This window comes from Lissotriton vulgaris, chromosome 3_1, assembly GCF_964263255.1.
Source record: "Lissotriton vulgaris chromosome 3_1, aLisVul1.2, whole genome shotgun sequence".
Classification (NCBI taxonomy): Eukaryota; Metazoa; Chordata; class Amphibia; order Caudata; family Salamandridae; genus Lissotriton; species Lissotriton vulgaris.
This window is the reverse complement of record NC_141689.1, coordinates 43,655,830-43,671,590: the sequence shown is the minus strand read 5'-3', so window position 1 is coordinate 43,671,590 and position 15,761 is coordinate 43,655,830. Positions and strand designations below refer to the sequence as shown.

Below are 15,761 nucleotides of genomic sequence, written 5' to 3'. Positions count from 1 at the left end.
TCACTTTCTTAAATAATGTCGTCACCAAGCCTTCATCTGTAGGATATACTTCAACATCAAGGAATGACATTTTAACTTTGGAAAAGTTCATGCTGAACTTGATCTCTTCTGTGCGAGTATTAAGCCACTCGTGAAATTCTTTTAATTCTTCTTCTGATCCTCTCCAGGTTAAGAAGACGTCGTCTATGTAACGGCTCCAACTTGTGATGTTTTCCGAGTATGGATTTGATTGGTAAACAAATTTCTCTTCATAGAGTGACATAAACAATACAGCCAATTCTGGGGCGAACGGACACCCCATGGCTACACCGCTTATCTGGTAGAAAAAATCTCCGTTAAAATTGAAATAGTTTTTCTTCAGAGCCAATGTAGCTAGTTGCATGATAAATTCCGTTGGTACTCTAGTCGGTTTGGGTCGTTGGTCAAGATAGTACTGAATGGCATCTAGGCCGTCACTACTCCCGAGCAGACTCAAGGAGATACTTAGGGGAATACCAAGGACGATCAACCAATAAATTCATTTCTTTCTCGGATACCTCATCAGCATCAAGTGGAAGTGAAAGTGAGACTAACAATCAAAGAAGAGGAGGCAATAAAAGAGGATCTTTCCAACAACAACCAGGACCCTCTTCGGTTCCTTTTTTAGGAAGAGGCCAACCACAAAATCGAGCACGTCCACGGTACAACCAGCCATGGGAGATGTCGACACGGAGGCACAATTACAAGAACTGGTAGTCTCTCCAATTTTCAATTTATCAAACAAAGTTCTCACTCAAGCAGAAACTAGTGTTTTGGAAAAAGGACTCTCCTTTGTCCCCATGAGACACACCAATTTTGTCAAACTCAAAATGGAGGCAATTGAATTCTGCCGGAAAATTAAACTAAAATCCTTTTTCGCACAAACTCCGATCCAATCACCAATAGAAGTCACAGGACTGAGGAGAAAATCCACATTTTGTCCACCAGGAAATAAAATAGCAAAAGAAATTCTTACTTTCGAAAAAACCATCTTGTCAGCTATAAACAAAATGGAGAAAAGCCGGAGTTGGACTAAATTTAATATCTCGCGAGCTGAGAAAAATGCACTAGACAATCTCAAAAAGGACACGTCAGTTACAATTAAACAGGCGGACAAAGGAGGATCAATAGTAGTGTGGGACACGGAAAAATACATCGGAGAGGTGATGAGTCAACTTAACAACCCGAGATGCTACAGGAAAATAGCCAAAAATCCGACGACAGAACTTCAACAACTACTCAACCCAATTTTGGAGAAAGGATTGACAGACGGAATAATTGGGAAGAAAGAATATGAATACCTTAAATGCAACAACCCAAGGATACCCTTATTTTATGTCTTACCTAAAATCCACAAAGACATTAATGCCCCTCCAGGAAGACCAATTGTCTCCGGTTGCGAGTCTCTGTTTGAACCGGTATCTAAGTTTGTAGATTTCTTCCTGAAACCCTTCATGTCCGAGGTGAAGTCATTCCTCCGAGACACGACGGATTTTATAAATAAATTGCCAACTATACCTTTTGAGCAGAACGAAGATTTCCTGGTGACAATGGACGTGAGTTCATTGTACACCCAGATTCCTCAGAGTGACGGCCTAGATGCCATTCAGTACTATCTTGACCAACGACCCAAACCGACTAGAGTACCAACGGAATTTATCATGCAACTAGCTACATTGGCTCTGAAGAAAAACTATTTCAATTTTAACGGAGATTTTTTCTACCAGATAAGCGGTGTAGCCATGGGGTGTCCGTTCGCCCCAGAATTGGCTGTATTGTTTATGTCACTCTATGAAGAGAAATTTGTTTACCAATCAAATCCATACTCGGAAAACATCACAAGTTGGAGCCGTTACATAGACGACGTCTTCTTAACCTGGAGAGGATCAGAAGAAGAATTAAAAGAATTTCACGAGTGGCTTAATACTCGCACAGAAGAGATCAAGTTCAGCATGAACTTTTCCAAAGTTAAAATGTCATTCCTTGATGTTGAAGTATATCCTACAGATGAAGGCTTGGTGACGACATTATTTAAGAAAGTGACAGACAGAAACAAGGCTTTACACTTTACAAGCAATCATCCGCGAAACCTAAAAGAAAATCTTCCCTTCGGACAGTACTTGCGGATAAAAAGAAATTGCCACCTCAAAGACGAATACATGTTCCACGCTTCCAACCTCACTGACAATCTAGCATCAAGAGGCTATCCCGTCAAACTTCTCAAAAGAACTATGAAGAGAGTATGGTGGATCCCTCGAGAAACACTCCTAGTAAAAAGGACAAAACCATCTCTCGAAAGGATAGTATGTGTCTCAACATTTTGCCCCAATTCCAACCAACTCAAGAAAACTATTCTACAGAATTGGCATCTAGTAGAAAATGTAGCTGAGACACTAAAAGAGAAGCCATTATTTGCCTTTAAAAAGGATCAGAGTGTGGCCAACCACATTGTACGAGCTGCAGTGAAGCAGAACCCGCCCACAATTAACACCATGCTAGGCCTACCACCCATACAGGGTCACCATAAATGCGGGTCTTGCATTTGTTGCGCAAGCACAGAAGAAGGATGCTTGTTTCAACATAAACAACTTTTTTGGAAACACGAAAAGTTCACGAACTGCAAATCAAAATACGTCATCTACGGCATAAAATGTCCCTGTGACATGCTATATATTGGGAAAACAAGCCAAGAAATTAGATGCCGCATCACTCAACACAAATCCCGTATAAAAAAGAAAGTCACAACTGCCCCCCTTGTCAATCATTGGATCAGTCACGAGCACACACTAGACGACCTGAAATGGACAGTCATTGCCAAAATCGAAAAAGACCCCAGAGGAGGAGATATTGAGGCTAAACTATCTCGCCATGAAGCCATGCTTATTGTCAAGTTTAATACAGCTACTGATGGCCTTAACGAACTCTCGGAGATCTACCGTCTATAAACTCATACAATGAAAGATTCGGGCTACCGTCTCCTGCGCAGACTGCGAGCCCGACTACACAAGGTCACATGACAGAAACAACGTCTCCATGACGACGAATCCTAAAAACTACAATCCCCACAAATCCTATGATCAGGAAGTGAGTTAAAAACCAGGACACACGAGACCACACAAGGTCACATGACAGAAACAACGTCTCCATGACGACGAATCCTAAAAACTACAATCCCCACAAATCCTATGACCAGGAAGTGAGTTAAAAACCAGGACACACGAGACAAGAAACATCGAACTGGATGATGCCGGTATCTGCATTCACTTGACAGAGACCGAAGAACGTGGACCCCCAGATATACTCATCATACTACAAGCCTACAGGTAGATCGGAACAACTTGACAGAACTGTGAGAGAATAGCCATCCAGCCCACGTAGTTCCCACGAAGAATACTGACAGTAGTCTTCATCTTTCCTTTCAGGAACTAATCTAACAAGGCGTTTCACCGTGCGGATCCGGGAAACAGCCCCGTCTCCACGCTTCAACCAGATGTAAGTAGTCTCCGGTTCACCGATAGCTACTGCTACCACCAGTCAAACCACTAGATCTCTTACTAGTCCTTCCATTCTTTTAGATCTCCACTTCCACTTATGGATGAGAACAAAACCCTTTGAGAGCGCACCCTGCGCATCACTATGTAAGTACTCACGAGTGAATGAGATAGTTAGGAAAATGCGATTGCGGTTTTTTCTGCGTCTTTAACCATGGGTTAAAACAGGTTCTGTTTTTATTACAGTATAAATCCCAAAAGAGCACCCAGCAACTCTAAGGTAGGATTAGTTTCATTTATCCTTTCTGATACGTTGAGAGGTAGAGTCCGGTCCCCTTAGTTGACCCTATCTTGTTCCTTCATTCACAGGCTTTTTGGTCCTGACGAGATTTCCCCACAACAAGGGGTCATCGAAACGCGTAGACCTTCTCTATCCAGCATTAGGAATTGTTGATTTACTCTCAAACACATGAAAATTGTTTAGTTGTTTGTTCCAATGCGTTGTTTTTCAAAAATATATGCTGTAAATAGAATCTTTCGATTGTGTATATATGTATATTTATATGTGTGTTGTCCCGTATGAATGTTGAATGCAAGGTGTCAATTTGTCTAAAAAGTGTCTTTTTGTACTCGTTTTCATTATTTGTTGTTTTGACATACTTCTGTGGAGCTATCCAAATGTGTATCTAAAAAAACAAAAAATTGCCCATTGATATGGTATATGTTATATAAAAATTAAAACATTTTGATTTATTTCGGACAAAACTGTTCTCCGAGAGTCACTGTTTCAGTCAGCGATTCGAGTGACCATCCGTGGTCCAAGTGTAATTAAGTTGGCAATACTGGTATTGTGTTTTGGTTTATAGTTTTTCGTAACATGGTATGCATACCCATGACATTGCCAGATATACACTTTATCTCAGACATCGAACCCATAATATTGCTTCCTTTCAACCATCAACAGCTCGTTCAAGAAAGTTATGCCAATACCCCCTAAACATTCCCTTACAACAGTAAGAATGACCTCAATAACCCCCTCCCAAGGACAGGCACTAAAAGACTAGCCCCCATCCAAACTACTTGAGAACTAACTGCCCTCTAGTGGCTACAGAGGAACAAAGGGGAAGAGTGGCCACAAACGGGTGGTTACCGTCCGCAAGTATATTTGGAATCAACCGTGTTCATGCCACATTTAATACTCTACACCCCATCCCTGGGATACAACTCTCTACTAGAATAAAGTACACACCCCTCCCACTGCGGCCAGCGAACATTAAAACAACCATAGAATAAACTGTGCAGTACAAAAGTTCACAAAGGCTGAAACCTTCCCAGTGGCACCTGAAAAGTAAAAAGGGTTACGCAAGCATAAAATAAAATCATCAAACAATTTTGGCAGCTGTGCCCAGTGTGACATGTGGCAACTGCACACTACTAGTTTGAGAGCCATCGGTGTCCGTGCCCTCAGGAGTCTTGTCCGTCTCTGTGTCAGCTCCTGAGGACTGCTTATGGTCTCGGAGTAGTTCAGACACCGCCCGCAATGCAGCGCCCGCAATGCAACAGACCTCTCCTACGCTGTCTAGTATGAGCTGGGTGTCTTCAGAGTGGCAGGGTGCCGCCGTTACTTGCGGAGGTGCTGAGGCAACCGCACTGGGGAATCATGCCCCTCAGGCTTCCCAGTCAGCCGTCGACCTGTCTTGTAGGTTTCAAGCCAGTCCCATGCCTCCATCGGGTCATCGCAGAAGTGGGTTGTGGCATTGAGGATAATCGGAAGCCGAGCCGGGAACATCAAGGAATATTGAAGACCCTAGTCTCTCAGGCCTCTCTTGGCGGCCAGGAAAGATGCATGGCGTCGTTGAACTTCTATCTTGTAGTCTGGGAAAAGGGAAACCTTGCTGTTATCCACCTTGGAGGGTCCAGAAATGCGTGCTGTCCGCAGGAGGAGATCTCTGTCCTTATAATATATATCCAGGTCTGGTGGCTCAGTGGACTGATGCATCCGTTGCAGGGGTCTGTGTTCAACCTCATAGTCACAGGTTCAAATCACGGGGGGAGTCCACTCAGCATTTCATCCATCTGAGGTCGACAAAATAAGTACCATTGAGTTGGGTAACAATGAACATCTGTTATTCAGCGCCAAGAGACCTCTGGGTAATTGAGCGCTTTACAAATACACATGTTATGTTATGTTATGTTATGTTATAATGGAGGATTTTAGCCACTACTGACTGCGACGGTCTGCCCTGCTGCGGTGGGCGAGCCGGGATCCGATGGGCCCTTTCCAGTGTGAAGAACTGGGTCAACCCTTCCAGCGCCACTGTGTCACGGAGCCAGTCCTCCAGGTATTGGACCATATTGGCCCCTTCCGGCAGGCCCAGGACGCAGATGGTATTCCTCCGGTTGTGTCCCTCAGCATCTTTGGCTCTTTTTCCAAAATCAGGAACCTATGGGAGATGCCTCCCTCCTGTTCAGCGAGGGATTCCTGCGCCGGTTCCAGTGTTGCCAGGGATGTTTTGGCCTGCTCCACACTATCTGCCAACTTGGAGTGCTCTGCAAGCAGCAACCCCAACCCCACTGATGCAGTAGCTATAACCTGATGTAGGGCCTCCCTCGTGTCTGTAAATGCCTGCAATATTCGAGCCAACTGCTGTTACACTCCTGCCTCTGCGGGCCTCGTGGGTGAATCCGGTCGCCGCTCCTCCTGCCCCCGGTCTTCCTGCTCTGGTGGGCCCAGTGCCTGTTTCCCCCTAGGCTTCCCCATCGGGTGAGGTGAGGACGGCGCCCCCAGTCTAGGCCACCCGCCCCACTCAGCCCCGCGGCACTTTATTCCAGGCACTGTAGTACAGTCGTGCAAAGGTCCGCCTGCACGCTGTGTAGCTCGCATTGTTCAGACCTCTAAGGTCCCCAGGATAATCACCCCTCCACAGCTCCGGCAGTGATCCCGGCTCACAAGTTGTCCCTGGTAAGACAGAAGGCAGTCACCCCCCATGTAGAGGTTCCAGAAGGCCAGGCCCTCCTGCTCCTTCTCCGCGTGGTCATGTTCAGGCCCCCTACAGGTCCATCCCAATCAGCGTGAGGTCGAAACATCCAGCACTATCAGGCAGTCCAGATGAGAGGTGAGGGGGGACGCCTCCCAAAGCTCCAGCATCCAGCTCCCCCATCCCACGCGGAAATCACTCACCCACAGGCGCTGATAGCAAGCAGGGGTCCAACCCAGGATCCTCCTGTGTGATGGTGAGTCCGACTCGGACCAGGCCAAAATTTACCGCTGTTTGTGTCCTGTAATTAGTCTGCGTCACTCAGCCTTGCTCCATTAGCGCTCCGCTAAGTATCTCACCAGGGTTTTTTGTGGTCGCCAGTATCGCAGGGTTCTCAGCAGCTCAGGAGGGCTCTTCCACCCGAGTCCCCTGGGCCAGCCGCTGAAGAACTCTCAACAGCCCCCAGCCACATGAGAGACAGGCCAGGCATGGAGCACCGCCATTATGTCGCTGTTCATTCGATTGTGCCCAGAAGCGTATCTCCCTTCGCTCTCCGTCAGTTTGGCCACCAGCCTTCTTACTTGAGGTGGTGCGGGAACATGTCAAGCTCCCGGTGCACCAACTGTCTACTCAGCGCCATCTTGATGGCAGCAGTGAAAACTTCTAGCGGCCGCCGCAGCAGTTTAGCGCCCCTATGCAGCCAATTAATGGGCCCGAGCGACTCCCCGGCACTTTGCTCCTCAGAAGGAGGGTCCGTGCTGCATCCCCGGTGAAAGGGCCATAGTTAAAGCGGATGAATCAACGGGCCGGCGTGGAGCTCCAAGCTCACGTGCCGGCCGCCACCAGCCTGCAAGCCACGCCCCCATTGCTTCATCTCTCCATGACTCCAGATAATACACGTAGCTGCAGACTCCTTACAAGGAAGCCCACACTATGTATTTGACAATTTATTTATTGGCTATCACATGTTTAACACAAATTATAAAAGGCCATTATTTGTATAGATGATATATAGTGGTCAATATAGTACACTGATGCAGATAAAAAACTATCAGAAAATAAACTGACGCTGCATCATTAGTGATATGTTACTATGGGACAAAATCAGAGAGAAAACAAGAATGGAAATCAGAAAATGTAAAGAAAATATCATGTCCACAAAAATAAAAATGTGAACAGCAAATGAATAAAACAATGAAATTAGTATGCATTTTATCTAAGAAAGAATGAATTATGGATTGATAACTGTGAATAACAGTATTTGTTTTCACCTATGGTTCTTTGCGACATCAAAAGAGAGAAAGAATGCATCTCATGTTGTCTATGATGCTAATAAGAACTCTGAGGTGACAAACATCCCACCTCTTCACAGTTACCGACCTACAGTTTTATGCTATGAATGCTCCCTATGTCATTTGCCCCTACTTCCATCACTTGTGCCGGGATACAGGAGACTCCTGCTTTATCCCTCCACCCCTTCTTGCACCGTAGTCTTTACTCCATACCACTCACTGGCCACAACTCCCTTCCTCTTACCAAATTAACAATCAGCGAACCAGGCACTCTGCCACCCTCTCACACTACCCCTTAGCATTACCTATAAAGAACCTAGGGCCAAATGTATGTAGGTAATCATTTGCAATTACCACATATCCATTTTTTGTGATTCGCTATTTGGTAATCGCAAACATCAATGTACAAATGTGCTATTGACACATTTTGTGATTCCCAGTGGGTTACAAATCGACCTACCTCATTAATTTGAATGAGGTAGGTCTCTGTGTGCGACCCACTTGGAATCGCTAAAATAACAGTAATGGTTCCTGTGGGTGTCAGAAGACCACCATGTCTGTGATTGCTTTTGAATAAATAATATTTTTTTTTAATGCAGTCCATTTTCCTTAAAGGAAAACAGGAGGCGTTTAAAAAAATGAAACACTTTCTTGTCATTTTTTAAGAGTAGGAAGTAGTCTGTGGGACCACTGCCTGCTCTTAAATGTTTTTACAAACATTCATTTCGTGGGGCCCTTCCCATTTGCAAATGGGTTACCACCAACTTGAAGCTGGTATAAATTGTGGATATATTGGATCTCTTTTTCCGTTCCAAAACATTCATCCATACCACTGTAATTTGCCATTAGGATGGGGCTTCTTAAACACCCATCTTCCCAATACCAAATCGCAAACCTAAATTGCAATTCTGTAACAAGTTACCGAATTGCAATTTGGCCTTTGTACATCTCTAAATGCCTTTGTGTTCGCGAATGGCCCAATTCTGAAAATGAGGCCATTTGCGAATGTCAAAAGGTTTTGTACATCTGGCCCTTGCTGTCTTCCTGCTTTCTGCTAAGCCCACATATTAAAGATAATGTATAAATGCCTACTGCCAATCTGCACCTTTCCTCCTCCTCTTTCCCGAAGCTGTGCTCTCAGTGCTCCATGGAGCCACAGCCTCACTGGTGCGATGCCACACTCACTCTGTCTGTCTGTCTGCAGAGACCTGTGCTTAACATGGCTAGTGGAAGTTGATGTAGATCCAGGCCACCTGCACGATCCTTCGCCTCTCAGGTTTGTGGAGATTAACGGGTTGCATGCAAAAGTGAGCATAGCAGTGGTGACATCAGTGGAAACAAAGGTCCAGCTGTGCCAATATTAGGGGGAGCGATTACCTATTGTGATTTTCAGTGAATCGCAATTAGGAAATCGCTATTCCACATGTAAGAAACTCATTAGGTTTGATTTACCGATTCCTTGTGGGTTGCAAATCGATCTACCTCATGAATATTAATGAAGTAGGTCACAATTTGCGACTCATTAGGAATCAATGCCAACACAGGGATGGTGGCCTGCTGAGGTCAACAGACCACCGTGTCTGTGATTGCTTTTAAATACAGCAGTCTTTTTTAAAAAATGCTACCCCTTTTTTTAAAAAAGAAAAACAGTATCTGTTTAAAAAGAGAAGCTTCATTTTTTGCTTTAGTTTGTTTGAGAAGATTCACTAGCCCGGTGGACCACACCCTCTCTTTTTTTCATTCACAGGGATGCTCCTTCCAAATACAGAATCAGTATTTGGTCGCAAACCAAAAATGTGATTAGGCAGTGTGCTACCAAATCACCGTTTGGGCTTGTTACATACCAAAGTGCTTTTTTACCAGTTGCAAACAGGCCAAAATCTATGAATTGACCAGTTTGCACTGGAAAAAAGCTTGATACATGTGGCCCAATCATTTTATTCAACTGTTGCTATCTCATAGCAGTGAAAACCCAGATCCGGAATCCAGTACTCATTCTACTGGCTTTCTATGACAGCCAAATGTAACACATAAAATGATGAACTTGATAAACGATACGCAATATATAATATAATAATACAACAGGGGGATTTTAAGGTGGATCTGACTATCCTCAAACAGAGCACTTCATATAATAACTAAAGAGAATGCTATTGAACATGTGTGAAAAAAAAGGATTATGCAGAGAAAGGAAATAGAGAAAAAGTTAAGTATGTGGATTCTGCTTCTGAATACCCTGGCGCATGGTCTAAATAAAGATGAGGAGTTGGACCCTTTTTAAAAATAATAACAAGACAAATTGATAAAGATGTACTTGAAGGTCTCTTCCTCCAAAGGCATCGCCTTTCTTGTTCAAATATCTCAAACCAATCTTGATCTCTGTCTAAATCTAAAATGAGACACTTATGTTCCGGCCTTGCTGCTGATGTCCCTGCCTCTCTGTTCTATCCTGGACTGCCTGTCGTAGTGAAATAAAAAATTAACAAATTCAGCGCATAGCACCTTGTGTCAGAGAGGCGTTCCAATGGTGGAGCATTGGCGTTCCCGTGCATGTACCTATGGTTTTTGATGCACCCTAGATTTACTAAATGGTGCATCTATCAGAGACTGGTGAATGATGAGAAATATCTTTACGTTTCCTCATCACTTCCTTTTTGCATGTGTTCTGCATTCTGCATTGCATATACAAAGAGGAACAAACTTCTAAGAATTGTTTTTGTGCGAGATAGTACTTTTTCGGGCAAAATTGCAGGCACCCTTGTGTTGTGACATAACTGTGCCTGCATTGGCACTATGTAGTGCACCAGTGCAAGGAGAAAGCCGACGTGTGCCAATTCTTTGGAAATGCAGCATATTTATACTATTTATACTATCTTCCCTTCATGTTCCTCAGTGCAGCAAGTTCCCTTACTACATTGTGTTGCGTGAAAGTTTAGTAAATCCGAGCAGTTGTTGGCTGGGCTTCCAACCATCACACTGGAATCAGATTCTCCCTTTGTTCAAGACATTTTGGGACTTTGGCTTCACAAAACCCCTTTTCATGGCCTCATTGGAGTGGATGGCGTCTGGAGGGTTGACAGTCTTCTCATTTCATCATTCAGACACAGCTTTGGATTCATGCAGCACCTTGTCCAACGCTACGGTTTTATGGGTGATAGAAGGAGCTGTAGTGTTAATCAATGAAAAAATACAGAAGATACTGTGTAACAATGGCCATCTTTGATGACCTTAATCCACTTTCTAGAGTTTTTTTAAACTCATAGGAAAAATCCTGAAAATATTGGTAGTGTGGGACAAGTTTTCCCACAAAACAATTAGCAGGAAAATTCTGCAATTCAAACAATTCTTGCTGCTTTCTTTGCACCTTCGGATGTCAACACAGGGCTAGGATAAGCCCTTACCTGAGTGGTTAGAGATGGAGTCTGTAGGAGAGAACCTTTGCCTGAGTGAACAGTGATAAAAGGATAAGTTCTTCCAAACACAGTTGCTTCAGCCAGCACTGACATCTGTATTCTGGAGGAATGTATTACGTTACAAAGCATACATTTACAATGCATGCCTTTACAACAAAGTTTTTACATCATAACATCCTGTACAACACACTCCATTAAATCCCAAGACACGATATCGCATTTTTAGAAACTACCTTTACAATGCATTCCATTACATCGCATTATACCTTCACAATGCTTACCATTACAACTCATACAATTACTTTGCATTTAAGGTAAGTATTGGATAGTATAGGGGTAAAAATGACTATTCTAACTCCAGGGCTGCAACAGTAGGGTATATGTTGGATAGTGTAGGGGTAAAAACTACTATTCTAACTCCAGGGGGTGCAACAGTAGGGTAAGTGTTGGATAGTGTAGGGGTAAACATTACTATTCTAACTCCAGGGGGTGTAACAGTAGGGTAGGTGTAACAGTAGGGTAAGTTTTGGATAGTTTAGGGGTACTATGCGTTGTGATGGTATGCATTGTAATGGTATGCATTGTAATGCCTGCTTTGTAGTGACATGCGATGTAGTGTCATGTGAGGTAGTGGCATGCGCTGTAATGCCTGCGTTGTAGTGACATGCGATGTAGTGTCATGTGAGGTAGTGGCATGCGCTGTAATGCCTGCGTTGTAGTGACATGCATTGTAAAGGATGTTGAGATGTAATGACTATGTTGTAAGTGTAGTGCGATGTAATGGCTGCGTTGCAAAGGATGTTGCCCATTCTGGAGATCCGAATTCATGAAGTTGTCATCAATAAAAGAAGACCCTCTAGTTAATGGCTTGTCTTTCATTGAGATACTCACCTGGAGATCTCTGTCACTCCCCAGATAGGAGTAAGTGTAGCTGAACACATACGGGGTCTCGTTGACCATTGTCATGCAGTAGTTCCCCATGGTGAACGAACACCCTCACTGCTTCAATGCTCCAAGGGTCCTGGGTGTCCCGAAGATGAGAGGTCCCTGAAGTAACAAGACAACACAATGGATCAATGTCTCCCAGTGTGAGGGGGAGGGTAGACAGATTTAAGAAGTACCTAGAGGAGAGAGTTTAACAAAAGAGAAGGGGACAAGATGGAGGCAAACCTGGTATAATATGCAATGTGGAAACATTTTTAAAAACATTTAAAACTGACAACAAATTAAAGCAGCAAATAAAAGACCATACAAGCATGAACACCCTACTTCTGAAGAAAGGACAAGTTATATCACCTTAAAACACCTGCCCATAATCACTAAATACTGAGAACACCCATGGTCTTGTTGTTTGTTGCAGGCGTGGATCTGATGCTGACTATGCCATAAGACTGAAGCGGTCCCCTACTGACCGCACCTTACTAGGACAAAACTGGTCTTGGTTTGCTTGTCCAACCCAAAAGGAGCGGGCTCCGCCTGCCACTTCTGGGTGTACTGTTCCCGTGCGGAGCAGCGTCAGTACTGAATTGCATAAGATTGGGCCTCTGTCAAGAATGGCATGGAGGATGGAAAACAATGGACTGAAATGGGGCCCTGAGTAATCCCAGGGCTTGAGATTAATTCAACCATTTCTCCTTTCACCTTACAGTTTTTGCAGTAGACAACCTAAGTGTGATGGGAATGTTCAGGCCTGGGTCCAGCACTCACTCTGCCACAGGACTAGTAGGCTGAAACCGGTCTTGAGTTGCTTACGTTCCTTTATAGATAGATGCACACTGGCGGTTTGGGGTGGCCGGTTCCCATGGGGAGCAGCGGCCTTACTGATTCGCAGAAGGGCCACCTCCTTCTGGAAGGGACCAACCAGCTGCCCGAGTGATTAACAATGGCTGACATTGATTCAAGTATTTCATCAGTCGCCTACTGCTGCCGAAGTACAGACTTGCTATTCTTCACTCAACAGGGACGCACCTTGCAGAAATAGATATTGTCAAGATACAAATAGGTGGAGTTATGTTCAGTAAATCAATACTTACCTATACATGCTAAGCATGTCAATAGTTCAGTTGTCAATATTTTGTTTAAATGCTTCTGGAGCACACTATTAACTGTGCAAACATTTAACACAATCTAAAAATGAATCTAATTTATAGCAGCAAATCAAAAATAGGCCAGCATGAAACGATAGTACTCAGAATGGTACAAATTTCATATAATTATCATGTTGACATTTTGGTGTTCAATATTTCTGCTACATTATTTTTTCAGCATTATATTTGAAACTCACTAATCTGGTACCATTTATATGTAGGAAAGTAGCAGGATTACATTACACACGTTGGCCTACCATTTTCCAGCACCCCATACCTGAATCCTAACAGTATACATGTGTTCCCAACTCCCAAGGCCCCTCAGCCCTTCCTTCTTTTATGTGTGTCCCCCTGATGCAAAAACACCACGACCCAAGCCCAGTAATCTTGCTGTACCCTCCACCTCATGCTGCTTTCCATGCATTGAACAACTCTATGCACTGCGTCTAGGGTGAGCACAGGCCTCCTCACCCGTGAATGATGGTGCTGTATATTACAAGAAAATGGACTCTCTTTTTGCAGCATTTACCCAACCCACAAAAGAGCTTTGAGGCACCATCTTGACTAGGCCAGAGAGAAATGTCCATTATGTAGATGCAACATTGGGTAATTTATGTAATTTTGTGTATAGGTTGTTCAGACCAGTCACCATCCACAAGGCGAACACACAGAATACAAGTGCCTGATGTTTACAGCTCTTGTGTTTCTTTCCATTTTTGTTTCCAAAAGACATCCATGCATCTAAAAAGGACACAAGGATGCTAAAATATATTGACAAATATCAAATGCTGTAAATTTGTGAGAGAAGGTGGGATGTTGGTTGACTGGGGTGTGAGCCCTGGTCAAGCAACAACCACAATCCCTTGCGGGTGAACCACAAAAACTCACTAAATTAACCTGTGCTTAACCTTCGGTAGACTGGTACAAAAAGCAGTCAGGCTTAACTTAGAATCAATGTGTTAAGTATTTATGCAGTACAGAAACAGATATACAGTGAGAACGCGACACAATCAAAATCCCAAACTAATGTAGAGGAATGGAGAACATTTTAATAAATTACTCGACACCAAATTCATGAAAATCCAATTAGTAGACTCGGAGGTATGATTTTTAAAGAAGTTTTAATAGAAATTGGCCATCTAGGCACTTTTAGCACTACGGTCAAGGGTCCAGGAGTGGATGGAGACCTCTTTGAGGTTCAAGCCTTACTCAGGCTGAGTCCATATGCTTTTACTGGTTCAAGATGGTGGTAGCATGTCATGAACCGGTGAATCTGAACTAGAGGCCAGCAAAACTAGCCCCTGGAGTCACTTCTGGAGTCCTTTGACTAGGTGAAGATGCAGGGCTCCACAGCAGGGCTGGACTCTCAATGTTCAAGGCAGGTTCCAGGCAGCAAAACAGTCCTTCCACCTACAGCAGCACTCTGGCAGAGTGCACAACAGGTCATAGCAGCAGACAGTCCTCTGAGAGTCCTTCAACAGGACCTGCAGTGAACTGAAGAGTGGGTCTGAGAGCCCTATTTTTATATCCTGGTTGTCTGCTCCTAGAAGTTGGTAGAAGTTTACAGAAGGGTTCTTTGAAGTTTCAGGAGTTTTCGGCAAACCCCCCACCCCCACCCTCCTGCCCTGGCGCTCCTAGCTGACTGAACTGACAATACAGGGTTGTTAAGTCTATTGTGTGGAGGCCGAGCCCAGCCTAGTCAGTTAATGGCCTTTTCAGGCTCTGCTAATCCCACTATTGTATGACTGTCTGGGAAGGAATTCACAAACTCCTAACTGTCAATTACACCCAGCCGTGGTACCTAAGGCAGACTGCAGGCACAGAGGGCTAGGAGCAGGAAAGTCTCAACTTTCTAAAAGTGGCATTTTCAAACGTATAAAGATAAATATGACTTTACCATTAAAGAAGGCTTATCGTTACACGTTCATAGATGCCAAAAATGACAGATTTGCCTACTCTGATTTAGGAATTACAGCTCAATAAATCTAATAAGGAACTTCAGATGTTAGCCTATGGGAGGGGTAGGCCTCACAGTAGTGAAAAACTAATTTTGAGGTTTTTCACTTCTAGGACTTGTAAAACGTAAAGGTAAATGTCCTACCTTCTAATTACACAGCACCCTGCTATATGGGTTACCTAGGGGCTACTTTAGGGATGAAATATGCAATTAAAGGGATTTTGTAAGGCTTGGTAAAACGTTTTAAATGCCAAGTCGACATGGCAGTTGGACACTGCCTTCAGGCTGCCATGGCAGGCCTGAGTGGGACATGTTTTATAGTGCTACATAAGTGGGTGGCACAATAATTGCTTCAGGCCCACTGGTAGAATTTACAGTCCCAATCCCTATAGTATCCTACTCAACAAGGGACTTACTTGTAAATTAAATATGCCAATCATGTGTATGCCAATCGAACTATGCATCGGGGAGTGAGCACAAGCACTTTGGTACTGGCTAGCAGTGGTAAGTGCAGAGAGTCCTAAG

At 43.9% G+C, this 15,761-nt stretch overlaps 1 protein-coding gene across 1 annotated transcript in view; it reads right to left on the bottom strand.

Annotated features, from left to right (window-relative positions):
• The window catches only part of LOC147725901 (uncharacterized), a 290,139-nt gene that overhangs the window by 217,311 nt on the left and 57,067 nt on the right, over positions 1-15,761 (bottom strand). The window contains exon 2 of the mRNA XM_086960041.1: positions 12,084-12,239. Coding sequence (XP_086816167.1) covers positions 12,084-12,173 — 90 coding nt within the window. The 5' untranslated portion in view covers positions 12,174-12,239. The remainder of the gene's footprint in view (positions 1-12,083; positions 12,240-15,761) is intronic.